The sequence below is a fragment of the Eublepharis macularius genome, chromosome 14 (assembly GCF_028583425.1).
Source record: "Eublepharis macularius isolate TG4126 chromosome 14, MPM_Emac_v1.0, whole genome shotgun sequence".
NCBI classification, from domain to species: Eukaryota; Metazoa; Chordata; class Lepidosauria; order Squamata; family Eublepharidae; genus Eublepharis; species Eublepharis macularius.
Window position 1 is genome coordinate 37,012,445 of NC_072803.1, and position 20,440 is coordinate 37,032,884.

The 20,440-nt window shown below is 39.3% G+C and overlaps 1 protein-coding gene across 2 annotated transcripts; it reads right to left on the reverse strand.

The window, feature by feature from the left end:
• Nucleotides 1–1,556: 1,556 nt before the first annotated feature.
• Nucleotides 1,557–20,184, reverse strand: NFU1 (NFU1 iron-sulfur cluster scaffold). 2 transcript variants are annotated; one of them, XM_054997932.1, is made up of 8 exons: nucleotides 20,097–20,184; nucleotides 17,405–17,511; nucleotides 11,795–11,930; nucleotides 10,389–10,455; nucleotides 8,334–8,448; nucleotides 7,073–7,136; nucleotides 4,838–5,012; nucleotides 1,557–2,631 (listed from the first exon to the last, which is right to left on the reverse strand). In XM_054997932.1, the coding sequence occupies exons 1-8, from the start codon at nucleotides 20,168–20,170 to the stop codon at nucleotides 2,593–2,595; spliced, it is 777 nt and encodes a 258-aa protein (XP_054853907.1). In that variant the 5' UTR covers nucleotides 20,171–20,184; the 3' UTR covers nucleotides 1,557–2,592. The 2 variants fall into 2 exon arrangements, with proteins under 2 accessions (XP_054853907.1, XP_054853908.1); XM_054997933.1 differs by lacking the exon at nucleotides 20,097–20,184 and having other exon boundaries at nucleotides 11,795–11,910; nucleotides 17,405–17,486.
• Nucleotides 20,185–20,440: the final 256 nt, after the last annotated feature.

Here is a 20,440-nt window from a genome sequence, read left to right on the forward strand (position 1 = left end):
AAGGTTGCACCAATTTCCCCCAATTCTCCCTTCAGGATGTAAGAGGTCTCCAACAAAATGATGCCCGTATTGATGAGCACCCCCCCCCTCACACACACACACACACTTCTATCTTGCTCCTATCTAAACTCCTTATTTCTACAATGAAGGGGGTGAAATGATATACCACCTTGCCTCTGTATTTGAATTAATTATTACAACTTACAAAACCGAGCTTCTACCTTCTAGCTGATTCCTGCATTAAACATATAGGTCAGCTGAGATGTATAAAATACTTCCCACGACATAAGATGTGGATAACCCCCGAGAAAGAAAGTATCACTCAAAACTGACCTATTTTACATACCACCACCTTCACTCTTTACCAGCCTTCTAGAGATTCTAGATAAGGAAGCTTCCACTGTCCTTAAGTGTTGAATTACTAATTTTCAGGTTACACAGTATCTTTTTACATGCCACTATGCTTAATAAAAAACCAAACAAGGAATGCTGGTTAAAAGATTATGTTTGCTGATTGAATCTCATTATGCAAGGTGATATTATCAGAAGCAGTGAAAGGTAAACATTTAAATAAAAGTCTGTTTTTTCAGGAACTTGGAACAAGTCACATCTTGATAAAGAGCTTCTCCTGTGAACAAGTTCAAGATGACTAGAACTGAGACAGCCAGGAAAAACTGGAAAACTAATCCTCTGCTTGGGCAAGGAGAGTAGCAGCTAGGCAAGGAAATTTTAACACACAGTAGCTCAAAGGGAATCCAAGCAGGCCATGAGAACCAGAGCTTAGTTACAGTTGCATCTTAGTGTCTGTCTAAGCTGCCTGATCTTTCAGCCTTTTACCTGGTCATCACAGTACTGTACCTGGAGGGTTGCTCTGAGAGTCTTTAGGATACACTCAAGGAAACTGCTAGATTCCTGCTCTCTACACCCTCCTTGCTCAAAGGGTCTTTTCTCTCCACCACCAACACAGAAATCCCAGTGGCTGTTGCTGCTCTTCAGAACAAGGGATATTCTCCTGCATGAGAAGCCGCCTGCCCAGTTCTCTGCCCCAAACAGTATGACAACAAAAACAAAGGCCCTTTTGTCTACTACTTGGCTATGCACTCCTGCCTCATCACTGTCTTCCACATACCAAAATCTACACAGGCAGATTTTGGTGTAGCAAGATAATCATTTGTATTATTTTAGTTCTTAACTACCATCCTTTTCATGTTTACCTGGATGTTTTTTTATTGATATTTTAGTAACAATTGACTGTTTTATTGGTTCAGGTAAACTGACTTGGAAAAACTGAGGTAAGAGCATGTGGGTAACAAGTTTTCTGAGATAAATAAATTGAACCGAAGTAAAGGCATGTAGTACAGAAACCCACTTTGGGAGCAGATGAAAGCCAGCTCCTAGATTTAGATGAACGCGGTCTTTAACTATGCAGTCCAAAACAGTTACACCCTTCTAAATTCATGGGCCTAGAAGGGTATAACTGCTTAGGAGTCTAAGTCATTACAGAGTAGTAATGTAAGCTTAAAACGATTGATCAGAAGACTCAAGGCACCACTTCATACAAAGAAAGAACCAATAATATTTTTATTTAATTTGTCTTGCCACAGAACAGTAGTTAGTAAGAGATATAACCCACAACTAAACCAGCATTGCTTCACTTTAGGGGGGAAAAGGCTGCCATTTGTGTCCTTTGAAGACTGCACTCAAAAGCATTTTCACTGAGAATACATTATACACTTACATTTTCTTCACGGAAAGGTAACACAATAGTTCAAAATAAGAATCTCAATTTAACTATGTTGCATTTTTATTCCCAGTGGGAATTCTAACAGCTGCTGTTTTAAATATTATGAACAATGCACAGATTTGATGGTATGGCCACATTCTCAAATGAATTAAGTCACTGAATGGGCTGATTGTAAACTTCCCATAATGTGATCACTCAATGTTTCGGACCTGGCTACTTGCAATTTCACATTTTCCTTCACTGAAGAAGCCTGTTTTCACTTTTCCTAGAGTTCCAGCTCCTGTAAAGTGCACATATTCTTCCAGAGGCACATTCTTAAAATCACTTAACATAAATTAAGTAGACCATAGTACTCTTTAATTACCTTGCTGTACACACTAGCATGGTAGTTAAATATAGTAAAACAATTTTCTTCACATTTAGGCTCTTCAGGTGAAGTACAAATTCTAATCCAAATTAGTAACTGAATATGCAATCAAGATGGATTCTCTTCCTTCCTCCTCAATCTCCCTTTATATTTATCATGGCATCATTAGCTTTATAAAACAGCTGCAAGTCACCACAGAAGTTATTTAATTTCAAGAAATGGAACATTTCATAATGTGTCACATTTGAACCAAAATTCTCCATTTTTTCCATTGTGTTCATTAAAAAAACCTGAACAAAAGATAACCACATTTTCAAGAACACTGTTCACTTTGTGTCTTTGGAATCATTAATAAAAAACAGTCCACTTAAGAAGTAAGTGTCTGGAAAATGGTGATGATGAAAGTTGGCTTCTTTCCACAGGCTATCTTGGGCAAAGCTGCCTGGAAAATAATTTTTTAAAGTCCAGAGTTTTCACTGATTCAGGCAGAGTTTGCTTCTTCTTTATCATCATCGATAACCTGAAAGGCAATAAATAGGCTATAATATTAAGGCACAGGATGAAGTTAATTTGAGAAATAAAGACGACAGCCATTTAAAATGTGTCAAAACCCACAAGGTTATTTTGAGGACTTGTTAGCTGTACTACAGGCATTCTGGAAAATGCAAGCAGAACTGTATTATACAGCATATTAAAAATAAAGACATTCATTATATAGTACATTTTTACTATTGTTTATAGTAATAAAATTCTCTCAACAGGCACACACAATGTCCTGCCCAGCAAACAGGCCCAGCAAAGTCCTCTTCCATTCACCCTTTCAATATTGAGGTCAATTTGTCCATTTCTGCACTCTTCATAATCTTCACCACTAGTTCTTCTGTATTTGACGCTTCCAATAATACACTAATAAAATTCTAGCTGGCGCTACTGCATGTGTTATAAAATATTTCTGATCCTTACTAAATTCATCTGGAATGTAGTTCAACAAAAACAAGTCAGGTTTAAAAAGTATTGGGACCTGTAGTATTGTTTGGACCATTGTATGCGCCATTACCCAAAATTTATGCATATCTTGATAAGTCCACCACGTGATAAAATGTTCCTGTATGTTTTCCACATTTCCAACATCTATTAGACATATTCTTGTACATTTTAGCCAATCTATCTGGTGTTAGATACTATCTGTAAAAAATAACTAAATCAGTTACTTTTAAAGAGAACTTGTATAAGTAACCGATTTAGTTATTTTAATATTTCTTTTCCACAAATTACTCCATTTTGCTGAATCGATATTATAGCCTACGTTTTGTGACCATTTAGTCATGCATTCTTTTACCACTTCATTTTTCATTTGCATTAAAAATACATACATTTTTAATCAACTTTTCATCAGAAGTACATTTTTCAAAGGTAGTTTGTTCTAGATAAAAACCACCCAGTTTTTTATCTTTAAGATATCTAGATTCAATCTGGGCTCTTGACCACCAATCTGAGTTGATGTCTCATCTCAGCAATTCCTCCCTCGTTTTTAGAGAAATCATACTGTATTTAGTAGAAGCCTAAATAATGTCCCATGAGTGGGAGGTACATTTCTTTCAGATAGGGAGCTGCTTTTGGCAGAGAAAGGACAGCTAGTGTTGCAACTCTCCAGGTGCCAATGAGCCAGCCTGGAGCAACCTAGCTCCATCCAGCAATGAAAACCCTGCCCCACCCTCTCCTCTTCAGCCTCTTAGGCCTTGTGTCCTGAGAGGTTTCCACAGACTAGGAAACCTACAAGAGTTGTGCAGAATAAGAACTTCACCAAGCACAATTTTTCTCAGTACAGTATTGCAGTAATGGGAGAAGCATGTTATAGAATTTTTCTTCTACGCAACTCCCAAGAGCATAAGATCTCATTGGATGAGATCCAACTATTTTTACTACTCATAAAAAAGGGAGGTGAAGGTTCCCTTTGACAATTCAAAAAAGCTATGTTGTGGGTTATGGGCAAAAGCCATGTGGGACAAGTAAAGAGGAAATACTTATTTACTCAATGAGTAACTATACAATTCACAGCCCACTGGACAAAGTAATGACCATGGACATGGATGATTTTAAAGATGGATCAGACACATTAATGGAGGAGATAGGTCCAGTACTGGCTACTAGCCATAGTAACTAAAGGGAACACCTTCATGTCTAGAGGCAGTAAATCTATGAATACCAGTGCTAGGAGGAAATATTAAGGGAGGCCTTGGCCCCATACCCTGTTTGTAGACCTCCAGGGCAACATGTTGGCCACTGTATGAAATAAGATGTTGGACCAGATGGACCACTGGTCTGATTCAGCAAGGCTCTTCTTATGTTCTTATTAGAATTGGATTGTTATTTTTTATTATTATTATACGACTTGAGTATAAAAGATGGCTGTATCCCACCCACTGGCTGGAGGAGCATCTTGTGACACACGATTTTCCCACTTCTAAAGCTCCTTTGCCTGTTTCCATTTCCCTATGAAAACTCCACCCAGTGCTACTTTTTTTTCAATTCCTGCTACATTCATTACAAAAATTAATGTTTTATACTCTGCTGTTTCTTAAGATCCTCAACAGATTTTAAACCCACTTATTATATTTGAAATTTTTTTAAACCTCGCAGAAATATTTTGAGGTGGTGTGGAGAAGAAGCTATAAATAAAAAAGCAATGTTTAGAAAATGCAGTACACTATTAAGAAAGTACTTACCTGTTCCACACCTTCTACTTCTGGAATATAGAACTGCAACATATTTTGAATTCCATTCTTCAGTGTAATGATGGAACTGGGACAGCTAGTGCATGCACCCTGCAGTTTTAACTGTACAATTCCATCTTCAAATCCCTTAAATATGACATCACCACCATCTTCCTGGACAGTTGGCCTGTGGAACATTGAATACATATATGAATGGCACAAGATAAAAATATTAGGGGAATAAGCCATTTATACAGTCAAGTCCCACGGCTCAGAGTGCCCCGCCCATGCCAACTTCTCTCTTCTTCCACTCCCTCTTCTGTTTCTTCTATTGTGGCACTGCTCGTGCCTGAACAGCCTGCCTCCTGCAATCCATCAATCCACTTCTTTTCTCCTTTCAAATCTGCTTCATCTGTAAAAACTTTCCTAAACCATTAGAGCCTGTTGGTCCTAAACCATTAGAGCCTGTTGGTTCTCAAAGTACAGGCTTGGATCCAAAAGTGGGGTCACAACTTTCTTGCAGGCAGGTTGCAAGGCCAGGAAGGAACAGAGTGAGCTGGGAGAGGAGGCTCTGGGATGCTAAAGGGCAAATTGGGGTTTGTCTCTGCATAAGCTACAAAACAGTTATAAAATATGCTTGTTGCTCAGCGATGTTATATATTTATATCTAAATATGAAAAATAGAATACAAACTTGCTCATTGTTAATCACTGTGAAATTCTCGCATTTTATGGTATGCAAAGGGAGTTACTTTGGAAGTAGGGCTCTTGCTGTAAGTTTTGGAACTAGATTCTATATCAAAAAGTTTTCAAACCACTGTTTAAAGGGAAAGTTTTGTCCAAATAACTCACATTTCATATGGATTTCTGCAACTGGAAGAAGTATGCATATTCAGATTTTGGGCAGTGAGAAAAAAAGCTAAGTAGAGCACCAAGCCCTTTCCTCCTGCCAGTTCAGCTCAGCTTCCCCTTGGCTTCTAAAGTTTCATCACAATTAACAAGAGGCTACAGTATAATTATACAGGCTACAGTATATTATAAATATACAGGCTACAGTATATTTATACAGTATATTTATACAGTATATACCCACAGTATAATATAACAAGGTATATATAAACGTCTGGGTTTCTGAATGCTTCATCTTGACTTCCAGAAACAAGATATAATTGCTTTTTACATTACTTTTTTGCTGAGGCAAGGAGACTTTTTGGTTATAGTTTAATGACCTTTCATGATTATAACAACAAGGACTATTTTCCTGTACCAGGCAAGATATGACACCCTTCCTGGGTAAGCTCATCTTGGGTCTGATCATATAAACTTGTGGGCTTGAATGTCAGGGGCAGTTACTACTTTCCACTCCAGTTCCCTCCCACAGGTAAACACAAATATTCTACTAATGTCTAGACAACAACTCTCTACCATATTGAAAAACCTTGCATTTCTTATATAGAACCTCACTCAATTCACACCTCTGATGAATTAATTTAGAGACTGCTCACTTTTATCATCACTACTACTAACTAGCTCCTACCAGAGCTACTTCAGAGCTCTGGTCTCAGCTACCTGGCAATGAAATCACCACCTTCATTTCCCACTTGTCTCAAGCTTTTGCTTCCCTGCAGACTTGCAGATACTTTCAAAAGAAAAAACAAACACTCTATGGAACTAGAATATGCAAAAAGGCTGGAAATATTTCAGTGTTAATATTGACACAAGCACAAAAATATAAATGTGCAACTGTAAAGAAGTTCTTCAAATGCCTTCCTGGCTAACACTGGAAGACAAGCAATTTTAACAGAAATATACTGGCCGTGGAATGATAAAGCTTTTAAATCAAGGAGATATGTTTTTAACAGTGTATAGATTATGCATCTCACAGTTTGAAACTCATCACAGTTTAAAACTGGAAAAAACATTTGGAAAAGATCAGCCCCAACTCTGGCCTTTTTTGCTCACACACGTCTTCCAAAACCTTATGAAAGACTCAAGGGAAATAAGTGGGGTGTCAATGCTATCCACTGACAGGTCTAATGCACCAGCAGAATCACCAGATCACACAATGAACAGAATGCTGCTTTCATACAAAACCTAAAAAGAAGTGCAGGCTTGTCTGTCAGCATGCCAAACTGGCCGTCTCTGGAATGGTATATTCAAGGGACGGCCAGAACTCACACCCCACCCCACCCCAACAACACAAGTGTTTTACACTAGCAATGTTACAGCAAGAAAATATTGAAATTACCGAATTCGAGTTTCCAGCAGTTCTTTTATCATTAATACAACTTCATCATCTTCTTCAGAGGAAGCTTGTTTTCATAAAAACAAAAAGAAAAATATATTAACTGCAATTAACAATTACGTTATCTAATCCCAAACTAGGCCCCAAGTTAAAAAAAATCAATAAAAACTACCTATAAAATGGGTAGTTTTCATACAATGCTATGGAAAGGGTGTGTCACAAGATCTCAGTGGCAACCTGGCTGGAGGGTCGCTTGGAAAAAAACAGCACATCCTGTGCCCTTTCCTCCCCAAGTCTCCAGGCCATTGCCAGCCAGATGATAAGAAGGGAGGGCTGAAAGTGGGCTTGGAGTAGAAAGCATGGCAGATGTGCTTTCCTCTTAAAGTTTCGCACCATCTGATGGGCAGGGGGAGCAGCTGCAGTGGAAATTGTGTCTGGCATGCTTTCTGCTTCGATCTCAGCTTCCCCATCACTTGGCTAGTAGCAGTAGTTGTGATGGGAAGGCTTGGAACAGAAGACATGCCATGTACATTTTTCACTCTAAACTACTGCTTATCATAGCAGGCACGGACATAAGAGACCATCAGGGGAGGGCAGAATGGGATGTTGTCTCTCCTGCAAATTGTCCTCCACTTATAGAAAAATAATAGTAAACACATCTTTATTTTTCTTCTTGGTGTTAGAAAATAATGACAATACACAGCTTACATGTTTAGCAATCGAAATCTTACTTAAGAAATAATCTGCATACATAGTTAATTAACATAATTTTAAGCTTCTTTAGAGTTCATGAGAAGAAATTCCTTTTATTACTAATTCCTGTTTTTTTTACCTAATCCTTCAATAGCAGAGGTGTCCCTGTACACCCCAGTCCAAAACTAGGCAGGGCAAATTTGTATTTTAATGATAATAAAAAATACAATAAACACATGAAAAACCCCAGGGAAATCCAAATGAGTCCCAACCTAACACGAGCTATCAAGACCACACATACAGCTTTGATGAACACACAAACAAAACAAGAGCCTTACTGGATCAAACCTAACATCCATCTGGTCCAGTACTGTCTCCAACCATGGCCAGTTAGATGCTTCTTGGAAGGCCACTACAGGGCGTGAAGAGGAAGGCTTTCCCATTGTTTGCCCCAAGCATCTAGCACTCAGAGGTATACAATTGCTGATCATGGAGATTCCATCTAACAGTCATGATAAATAGCTATTGGCAATCCTCTATTCAATGAATTTGTCTATTCTTGGACATTTACCTGTGTCTGTACGAGGTGCCTCTTCAGTAATAACAGGTAATCCAGAAGCATAGAAATCCATTATGGTTGCATAAATATCTGGTTTAATTAAGTTCCAGTCAGTATCTTCACTTTCCTAAAAGTGTTAAAGGATAAACACATATGAATAACCTTACTGAATTAGATAAAGGATCAACTAATCCAGTGATCCATTTTCAATACGGTCCAATGAGATGAACCCGGGAAACTCAGAAGCAATAGTTCTCTTGTTGTATATCCTCAGTATTTAGCAATGAAAGCTCCATGTCTGACTATTATGGCTAGTTGTTCCTGACAGACAGATCCCTCTATCAATTTCTCCAATTTAAAAAACAACTGTGCAAGCTGCCATCACCGCGTCTGACAGAAGTAAATGCCATAATTATGTACTAGATAAAGAAGTACACACACTTTTCTCTACTTGAACCTACTGCAATCTATTACATTGAACGACCATGAATTTTAAAGTTTTCAGGGAGAAATAAAGTATTATTTTCTTGCCAGCACTAAATGACAGTGATTTATAGCTCTGCTCATCCTGAAGAGTTGGGGCAGATTTTAAAAAAATCAAGTTAGGTGAAATTTCTCCATCCTTTCATGACTTAACCCTGAAGTGATCAGGCTTGAACCTTGGAGAGTCTACAGTGGAAAGGAATTCAATAATCTGGGGGCCTTTTTTCATATGTTTGTTTCAACCTGACGAACTGGTAATATTAGTGGGGCACTCAGCTGGATCTCAGAAACTTACTTGACACGTGGGAAGAGGTGGTGTTTTTTGAAACAGCACTGTGGCTGTTTGGTCCCTAGCCATATAGTTTTAGCTACACATGCATCAACTCATTTAAATATCTAGCCTCAACATGGACATCTCCACCAAACAATGACTAAGGAAGCTTAACTGTGATTTAGTATAATCTCAAAGAGGCAAATAATGGCTTGTGACATGCCGTGAATTGACTCTGAAGTGGTCTTCAAACCACAGTTTGTCATGATTATTGGACCAACAATGAGTATTTATGACAGATGCTGCTACAGCATGGAGACAGGTACGAATTTAAAAATCTAGGCATGGAGAAGATGGACCAAGAGCAAGCAACCACCTCTAAACTTTGGCCTGTCCACTGTATATTTGGAAGCTCATTATTGTGAAAGTCTTAAGAAAGCCAAAATGGGAGGCTTCATTCATTCATGCCTAGATGACTGTACAAGATCATCAGACTTTATCTTAGATTTTTGAATCCTTGTTAAGACCTTTTGGAGATGTTGTTAAGACCGTTTCAATGGGAGATGCTCACAGTTATGACTCTATGCCAGCCAGCATTTCAGTAACCATTTATTCTTCTGTTTTATAGTCCTACAACTTGACCATATTTTAAGCTAATTTACTGTTATTTGTTATTTCATCCTGTTTTGACTACTTAAAAGACAGATAATACTATCTAATGCTACATTCCTATGTAAATTTACTTAAAAGTAAATTCTATTGAACTTAGCAGACTTTACTTCCAAGCAAACATATATGCACAGAGTAAGGCTGTAACCGCACAATCCTATGCAGTTATTCCATTCTAAGCCCATTAAAATCACTGTACAAGATCACTCTGTAAATTCATAATTAAGCAAACTCCATTTAGACAAGGTTACATTTTTTCTCATAAAAATGCCATCACCTGCATGAATCCCTTGAGATAAGACCAGAAACAGTGAAAATGAATGTTTAAACATTGCTGTTGTTAAACACTGCTGTTGTTTAGAATTCTAATCACAAATAACAGTTCACAGCAAAGGAAAGAAGTTATCATATTTCATCAACAATCAGATCTAAAAGCTCATTTCTGGCAAATTCAAATGATCATACAGTTTCTGCTTAAATTTACACAAATCTTCTGTACTGTTTATTTTTAGAATGTGTTAAAGGAAGATTTTCAGCATATACTAAGTTATTCCAGAAAAGCGCATTCTTCCCTTATCACTCGCTGCAGACTTGCACAAACCTCTACTCGTGTTTAAAGCATTACAATCTTATTTTCAGCTTACCTTTGTGACTGTGATGAAGTCTGTTCCAAAGAACACACTTTTAACTCCTTCAATCCTGAAAAGCTGTCTATAAAAAAAAAAAGACTTTGAAAAATAAAGTCCATCGTCCACATCCTTGTCCATCATGAGCATCCAGGTTTCTTAGGATTACATCATACAGGCACTATTGTCAGTCCATGAGGGTGTAACCCATAAGCTTGCAACCTATGAACAAATTCCCTGCATGGTCTCTGCCATGAAGCATGCTTCCTCTAGTGCTAACACCTCCGTCTGCACAAAATCAATGGTTTTCAACAAAACCCTCTGCAAAAAGAAATGTTAGCACAAGAGGAAGTAGCAGGGACCATCTAGCATGCACAGAACTTGTTCACGGGATGCAAACTGCAACCCTAAATTCGGTGGCTTTAAGAAAACGTATACAGGTATACACAAACTGTTTAAAGGTATCTAGGATTGTAAATGGCCACTTGACTGGCCAAGTAATAGTCCCCTTCAGGCAACCCCACGAGGAAAACTGAGCTAAAACAGAGTTGTCCTTTGTTTGTGGCCTTTAACATGCCACAAATGACTAACAAAGGTATGTGGACACAAAAACCAGCTGAAAATATTGTAGTCTTATTTGCAAGGCTGAGCTAATCTCTCACATAGGACAATGTCAACATTATTATAGTATTACACTGTAGTAACCCTTTACACTTACACAAGCCCTCTGTGACAGACAATCGCCTAAAAAGATTGCTTACTGTTCTTCTCACTGAACACAACATCAGTGCAGGGAGATATGAGAGGAGGGGCAAAGTACACACAACACTGCTGCTGTAACAGCCCCACCCTTCTAACAAAGCGTCCCTGAACAGGGGAGGGGGGAAAACAATTTTCTTCATAGAAAGTATGGACATCCTTAGTCCTTCCCTGGACAATAAAGCCTCCTCTTCCTCTCCAGCTGCTTTTTAGATTGCAAGATTCTAGACCAAGTACTTGTCAGATAGACACAATTCTGAAACATTGGTAGGAGTAAATGGTAGGGTGTTCCATTGGGGAAAAGAGCTGAAAAGGGAAACACTGCCTTCGGGATCTATCAGGGTCAGTACTGTCTAATTGGAACAGCTCTCCAGGGTCTCAGGCCATCATCTTTCACATCATCTACCTGATCCTTTTATCTGGAGATGCCAGGGATTGAACCTGTGAACTTCTGCACACCAAACAGATGCTCTTCCACTGTACCATGGCCCTTCATTCCTCCACCCCCTTCCAAAAATATTCTACAAGACACAGAACTAATGGGGTTTTGTTATACATGGGTTTTTGTTAGACATGGCATCAAGGTAACATATAGTTTGCCAATGTGTAAATAAGCTGGACACATGAATAAGGTGTTGCATACAAATTACAAAATTCATACAAACCTTGCTAAGGGAGAACAATATGTGGAAGCTGGAGAGGTGAATTCCATCGTTCTAGCCTCCAGGACTGGCTTGCCTGGAACAAATTTCAGGCTGTTTGGGTTTGGAGTATCCTGTGTCTGAATAAACATAGATCTTACTGAAATAAAAAATAATAGTTTATTTATACACAGAAACAAGTCATTTAACATAACCCAATTTCAACCAAAATGTAAAACACAGTGTAAAAAAGCCCTACTGGATGAAAGCATGGGTCCATCTAATCTTTATTATTTACTTCTTTGCTTCACTGATCATTCGCCTTTCTCACTGAGACTCAAGGAGCAGTATAGGATTATAAAACAATGTAAGAAAGACCAGTAAAATACTATAAAGAATTAAAAATAGATCACACAGACCAAGAACAATACAATAAGAAAAATGTAATGAATCCAGTAACAAAGCAATACAAGAAAGGAAAGAAAAAAATGACTACAATTTATCATGGACAATTAAAGCTACAACCCTATTCCCTTTATAAAAATGCTCTCCTGGACTTATATAGTATACTGTCCAGCACAATGACAAGATGCTTCTGGGCATTCACAAACAGGAATTTGGCTCTAGCCATTTGGTACTCAGAGGCACATTGTCTCCAAACATGGAAGCTGCATTTTACTACTGTGGCTGATAGCCATTGAAAGATATTACCAGAGGAGATTACTTCCCTTCCTCACTGCTCACGCAGCCCAAGACAAGTAAATAGCCTGCTAAGCAAAGCAGCTCATATCTACATTTAAAATCCCCAGTGAATTTACATACATATATATCGCTATTCATTATTTGCAAAAGCAGTTACTCTGCAAGGACTAAGCTAATGTAACAAGGAGAAATAACTTCTGTTAACATCAAAGAAACAAAAATAAGCCCTGAAGCTTTCAGTTTATAAACAGTTTTATTCTGTCATTATCTGACAAATCAAGCAAGTGATAAATTGCCGAACTGTTACTGTAAACACGTGTAATGGCAACAGCCCATTTTACTTTTAATGCATTGTTTAATGTACTCAGATCTTTAGGAGACAAAAATTCAAACAGCCACATGGAAGGGTTTCTAGTATAGAAGTTCTCCAAGTTTGTCAGGGTGATCCTTACAGGTTAGGAAAAGCCTGTTCAACCACCTAATTATCACTTAAAGTACACTGCTAAGTGGGATGACCACCTTGGACCTTTATTGGCACAAACATATGTGCTGAGTATTTAGTAAATTTTTAATACATAGGGATATGCTAATGATGGATCCAAACTGGCCACCTTTTATAATGGAATTGAAAGCAGATACAAGACTTGATAAACCTATGACTGTAAGAGTCAGAGATACATATGTTTCAACTTTCCTTATTGACCAGGGATAGTTCCTATTTTCTGATTCCTGTCCCTGAGAAATCACTGTCCTTATTCTGTCCCTGGTTTTGTCACTTTAAAAAAGCCTTGCAAACATGCAAACTAGCGGAGTTGATATTCTTTGGGGTACAGCTCCTGGCCAATTTTCTAAAAATTAGAAATTACATTTCTAGTTGCAGGGTGGTGTAACGAGCTTTTGCCCGTGTCTGAAACTAAGCTTCTACTAGCCAAAAGAAAGATATATCTTTCTCTTGGAAAGCTTTCAGCAATTAGTTCTCAGACCTGTCAAACAGCTACGTTCTTTGAACCACCTGTTGATCAGTACATTTATTTTGTATAGGGTTCAATATTGCTTTGCAACTCCTTCTCAAGCACACAGACACCTGTCTAGAGTTTATTTCACTTTATTGAAAATACACCCTAGTTTTTTAATGAAGCAAGTAATCAAAATATAAATGGTTATTAATATAAATCCTATAAAAACAGAAAGAACGGCAATAAGAAATAAGTTTGCTAACATTTCCTAATAAATACCAAGTTTAACATAATCAAAGTTTCTATAAAATGCATAGGTAAAGATAAATTCTCACCTAAATTCTCTAAAGAGACTACTTCCATCAGCGCTCTACATTCTATCTGAATTTGCATTTTTATAAGTCATCATATGCAAATGTCTAAGGTCTATTCATGTGATAGCACAAACAAATGATAATTGGTCTGATGCTTCATTGAATATACAGTTTCTATTGTATAACCTTCCAACTAGTAAAAAATGACATTATACTCAAACTTGCAAAACAAAACTATAAATCTCTGAGAAATGTCAGAAAAAGTTAAGTTGAGAGATCACTATTGGTAGAATCTCTGATAGAGGAACATTAATCTCGATAGAGTTCACTATTTTAATTAACTGTCAAAAGATTAAAGCACACCTGCTAGAATTACCTAACACATAGGAAAAAAAACACAGACGGTTCATGCAAAGTTTGAAAGTTCATCTAGAATACATGTACATGGCCTAGTATTGCTTAGTATTGATTATTGTCATGTGCTTTTATCTATATTGGTGCAACAGTGGTATATGTATCATGTTTGTAAAACACCTGAGTATCAATGCAAGCACATGAACGCTATATAGTACACAGCCAAATAGGACAAGATTTTGTTAACAAGCACAGTTCTGTTCGGCTTTTCACCTGCTTGACCAAAACTCTGAGAGTGATCTTGAAATGAAGAAAGAAACCAGAGTAGACAATGGCATATTAAGAGTCTCTTCAACTACTGGAACATTAAATGGATAAATGTAAGTTCAGGTCAGGGGAAACAGAAAACATTCCTAGATAAAGTAGACCTTGCCATTCACTGATCCATGACTTGCAGTTCAATTACTTGCGGTTGGCAATCTGATCATATGACATGGTCTCCAGACTGTACTCCCACAGCACCATCATTGTAATCATTACATCATTACATTGTGTGGGAAATTTGGGGGGATTTTTCTAGTGGGAGGCAGAAGAACCTGCCTCCCAGTATCTGATGACTTCACCATTCACAGTGATCTTGGGAATGGATCCACCCGCATATGGAGAGAGTCTACTGTTTGTTTATTTACTTAATTATTTATAGTCTGCCATTCTCATGTGAGACTCAAGGCAGATTTCACAGTGTCAGTCAATGCAATCAACAGGATCAGACATTCAGTAAGTAATGTGATAGGACTAGGATTACAGAGATCTGAAACAAAGAATAAAGTATTATACATGATGCATTACACAATAATGTATTGTAAATGACTGCTTTGGAACAGCTGGTCATGGAGCTGACTAGAGTGATGACCCTAACACTGCTCAGGTCCTAGGACTAGACATGGGCACGAATCAAAATACGAATCAAATTTTGTGATGAATCGGGCCCATTCGTGTATCACGAAAATGCATTTCGTGGGGCCACATATGTCACGAAATCCACGACTTTTGGGGCCGATTTGTTCGATTCATGAATGCGTTGTGATGCCAGACAGGCTGGCACCAATTCATTGATTCCCTAGGCAACATAGGCCTGGAAGGTCTGCCGAGGAAACCCCAATCTTAGCCCACATAACCTTGATAGGCAGCTTTCCCTGCCAACCTGAGCTCCCATTCTGTTCTATGACAGCAACGAGCAGGGGGGATATGGGCCTTCTGTATCCATGGGAACACCAATCTCATCCCTCCAAACCCTACTAGGCAGGTCTGTCTGCCAACCAGAGAGCTCCTGTTCTGCTCTATGTGAGCATTTCTTATATAAGGCACAGCTCTGTGCCTCCTGCTTTCAGTTCCAGTAGACAGATGGAGAGGGAGGTGCTGTTGCTGGGATTTGGAGTGAGAGAGAGTGGATGTTGGAGCTTTTGGCTGGATTTGCTGCTGCTTCAAAAGAGACTGAAAAGTCTTTCTTATTTTCTGCTTTTGTCCTTGCTGGGAAGGTTGTTGGGTGAGAGTGCCTTTTTTCCTCCACCCCACCTTAGTCTCAGGGCATTGCCTGGCTCTGGGGCCTGGCCTGACAGAGGCCACCCCCCCACCCCATGGCACCCGGGGGGACAAAAAGCAGACGGCCTCCCGGTCAACATATTGCAATCTTCACCAAATTTGGAGGGTGGCGGGAGGAGAGCCTGCTGAAGTCTCCCTGCGAGTTTGGCATCTCTGGGTATGAAGGGGGCTGTTGTAGGGCCCCAGGATCTGTTGAATCACGAACCTAACAAATCATTTTGTGAAACGGGACTATTTTGTGAAAGTTCGTGGAACGCGATGAACCACTCAGGGTTCGGGTTTTTTTGTGCCCATCTCTACCTAGGACTGCAGTACCAACTGGGAACAGTGATCACAATGTTATTAAGTTCAGCTTTTAAATAAAGGGAAGGATGCCTCAAAAGCCCAACACATCCACCTTTAATTTCAGAAGTAGCAGCTTCTCAAAAATTAGAGAATTAATCAATAGGAACATGAAAGGGAGAGGAAGTAGGATGACAAAAATAGTGATAGGACTGCTAAATAAAGATGGGAGAGATTGCAGATGAACAGAATGAATTCTTCGCATTCATTTTCATTGCAGAAAGTGTGCAGAAGTTGCAAAAATCAAGTGGTGCTCAAAGAAAGTTTAAGTGTCCCCCCTCATCACTTCTCAGCCATAAATTGTGCTTTCCCTTGGCACTCTGTAGATGTTCAGCAGTGAAACAGGTTTCCAGACCCAAGTGTGCTGCCAAATATGAATTTCAACCCTAAGTGTATATGGACCTCAGTATATGAATGCAAGTTCTGTACAATCTAAGCTGGGCATTTTAAAGGAAAAGCAGAATATAAACAATATTGTGCATAAATATGTGCATAAAGCACATGCATGGTGCCATCTGAAAGTGCTTTCCTTACCACTTCTTCTGGAGGATACTGATGAAGTTGCAGGGATGCAAAGCCAAGAAGGGAGGGGGGAAAAAAACTACAAGCTGGGCTTGCTAGATATGATGAGGGGTCCTGTCTGAATCTATGAAAAAGGAATTTTGCTAACTCGTTGCTAGAATTTTCTTCTCTCTTTTCTTTCTCAGACTTTTTCTTTTTTTTTTGTCTTAGGGTTAAACTATGCTACATATGAGTTCCACAAATAGATCTTTTTACTATTATCTTTATAAAAGCATCCAGGGAATGAGAGAACAGGGGAAATTAAATGGATTGGGACAGTGTTCTCCATCCCCACCGGTGCTATTTGCCCCCATAAGGAACACACTCAGGTAACCATGTTTTCCCTGCTGGGGTAAAAAGCAACTCAGGGTGTGTCATGTGATTTAAACTGAGAAAATGCCACAGGGCAACAAGGGCTAAAATCCTCTCTCTCAGCGAATAAGTCATGATCCAATTTAACCATGGCTACTTTTAAAAAAACAGAGAGACAGATCTAACTATAGATCTCCAATGTACGGTCTAAGTTGGCAATTACAGAGGCTCTACACTAGCCAAACTTTGATGTATTAAATCCAGCATGAATGTGTGTGAGATATAGCAGTAGCACTCCTGAGTTCATGGGGATAATTCAAGAAGCATATTCACCAAGAGCAGATGTGGAATTCCCAACTCCAAACTAAATAACATTACTATTACATGAGCAAAATTATACAGAATCATTTCAGGGATGGAGAATCATGACTTCATTGTGCTTCCTCCACAGAACTATCAACACTAACTTTTAAGACAAAAATTACACTCACCCGCCATCTGTAGTGCTGTAGAGGGAAGGAACGGCTTCCGTTGTACTGCAAGGTGTACAGCTGCTTTAGTTGCTCTGTTAACTTCTTTTCTTCCCCAACAACACAAACTCAAAGATAAAGAAGACTAGTCTTACTAAAGATAACATTCTAATAGGCTAAAGTAATGTTCTTTACAGAACCATTGGGGCTTCTTTGTAAAAGTTCTGCTGCTGCCAATCTTTGTTTGGTTTGGTCCCTGGTATCATGAAACTGGTCTCTGGATCTGTTTTGCTGTCACTTTATTCTGATTTTACAGGTTTAAATTGTCGTGATTATTTTGAACTTTTTAAAGCTGTCGTGTACTTGTATAAATCAAAAGACAGGGGTGTAAATATTTTAAATAAACACACATAAAATACTTCAGATTTTGATTACATCTCAGGCCTGAATACAAATAATATTCTCTTATGTATTTCACTCGCATGGTCATCTGGGTTTACCACTGAGCTAAAACTTAGTTGCTCAGGATTCTTAGGGAAACAGAATTTGAACTCAAGGTTTCAATCATCTGCTCACAAGTGTAGCTCCCAAGATTCCTCAACTGTGCTTCTTTAAAGGAGACTGTGCTAATTTTGGTTTATGTTGACGTTACTGCTGTTATACAAAAGCAAAGTTTATAGACTGCTCAGGTCAGCACTGCGCAGAAAAGGTAAGAGTTTCCCTGGGTAGCAGTTACTAGTTCACTATTCAGCACAGCACACATACAATTCATTTTTTCTCTTCCTTAGAAGAGCACAAAAGAAGTTGTATCACTGGCGCTTTTAAAGTATTATTTATGTATGCGCAATAAAATTATTCCTATGACAGTCTAAGAGACCAACAGTACAATCCTAAGCAGAGTTCTGAGCCCACTGACTTCAATGAATGTAGAAGTGTATACATTTTCTTAAGACGGCACTGTAAATCAGGGTTGTTCTATAGATGCAGTGTCTCTGTCACTGGATGGCTGAACACCTGAGATTGTGCTTTGCGGTCCTGCTCCTATGACTTTAAGTGGCAATTTAATAACTAGCAGTAATAAACAGATGGATCACTTCTTATCAGTGGTTAAGAATGTGAGCTGGGAAGTTCCTAGATTAAATCTCTTCTCAGCCACAAAGTCTAAAGAACCTTCCTTCAACTTATGTCTCTCTTCATTTAATGGAAGACTATAAATTTTATTCAATGGAATGGAAGAGTTCTTCGCTGTGTAAGATTTAAAGAACTAGAGCTCACTTCATCCACCAATTCAGGGTTTCTAAAAAACAGCCAAACTAAAAACTTTCCATGCTGAATGATACTGGTGGAAGTGCCATTAAGTCATAACTGACTTATAGTTACCCCTGCTGGGGTTTTCAAGGCAGGAGACAAACAGAGGTGGTTTGACATCGCCTGCCTCTGCACAGCAACCCTGGTCTTCCTTGGAAGTCTCCTATCTAATTACTAACCAAGGCCAACCCTGCTTAGCTTTCAAGATCAGGTTTGCCTAGGCTATCCAAATCAGAGTATCTGGTCTCTCCTTGCATTTTAATATTCAAGCTCTCTTTCCCTTTAGCAGAGTTTGAGTCCAGTGGCACTTTAGAGATCAACAAGGAAAGAATAAGAAGGAAAGCTTTGACTCTCAAAAGCTTATACATTAAAAAAATTGCTGGTCCCTCAGGTGCCACTGGAATCAAATTCTGCTACCTCCCTGGAAGTATCTCTTGGCTTTAGTATTTTGTAGGGGCAAGTGCTGATCATATCACATTTTGTGAGAAACTTCACAAAAGCTTTGTCGTATTACTTTGAGGCAGCAAAGCCAAGGGGTAGTAAGTCTCCTGCCACGGTAAAGGCCAAGTGGATTCACTGAAGAACACTGCATCATTTTCAACACATCTGGAAGCCTTGCAGATGTCACAAGCCCCTTCCTTTTCTGGCAAACCAGCGATCCCTCTGTGAACTTGCAACTATGGGGTTTTAATACTTTGGAGCACTGTTTACTGGAATGCAGTACTTTTCACAGTATTAGGGATTTGTGGATTGCTCCGATTTCCCCCCTCCCCCAACAATGATAGGTAGTCAATACCTGATAAAGTTTTTTTAAAAAAACTTTGGGAAGGCATGTACTCAGCAGCTGGCAGTTGCCACGTTTGGCCTATTTAAAGGATTTGCCTAAATTTAAAGGATTTTAAATATGGTAAATGTTAGGTTATTTTAAAATGTATTGTTTGTTGTTGTATTTAAGGTGGTGCTGCTGACCAAATGAGCAATATCATTAAAGTATGGGGTTTTAATTTTTCTTGATGAACGTGAGAAGTAACAACACTCAGCAGTGCAGAGAGGAAAACCACCACCGTTTCATCAGAAAAAGCTTTTAAAAGACCTCTGTGACCCACGGGTTTCATAAGCTTTAAAAATAACCTTGACCAAAAAAAAAACCCTCGCAACAATGGCTGTAGGCAATGACTCCCATCCATCGATGAGGGCGTCCACGCCTGCTGGCACCCTCCCCACCCCCCACCCCCCGAAAGGGCTCTAATAGGAATATTCGGGGGTCCTTCCCTGTGGAAACCGACGCTCCTCCGCTGCTGGGCAGGGGGCGGTTAAACTCTACGGACTGCCTCAGCAGCACAAAGGAAGAAACACCCCTTCTTCTTTTGGCCCCTCAACCGGGCGGGGGCTCACGGTCACCTACCGGCCACCCAGCCCCGCTGCGGTCACTCCCAACCGCCGCGCAGCGACAGCTGTCGCCGCTGCTCCCGCCGCCATCTTGACTGCTCCGCTTTCCAGCCGAAACGGTAAGGAAAAACGAAGGACCCCTGCCAAGCTGCCCCTAGCGAACGCCTGATTTTATTTTTATTTTTATTTTGCGATCCTTAGTCACATGTTTGAGGGCTGAAGAGTGTCTCGGGCGGCCTCTGTTGGTCGAATTGGGGAACCGCGGTTGGAGTGATGGGCGGGGCGTGTTTTGTTTTGTTGGCAGGATTCTGTTGGCAGGTGACGGCAGCGCAGTGGGTTATACTGTGTGGGAGGTCAGTA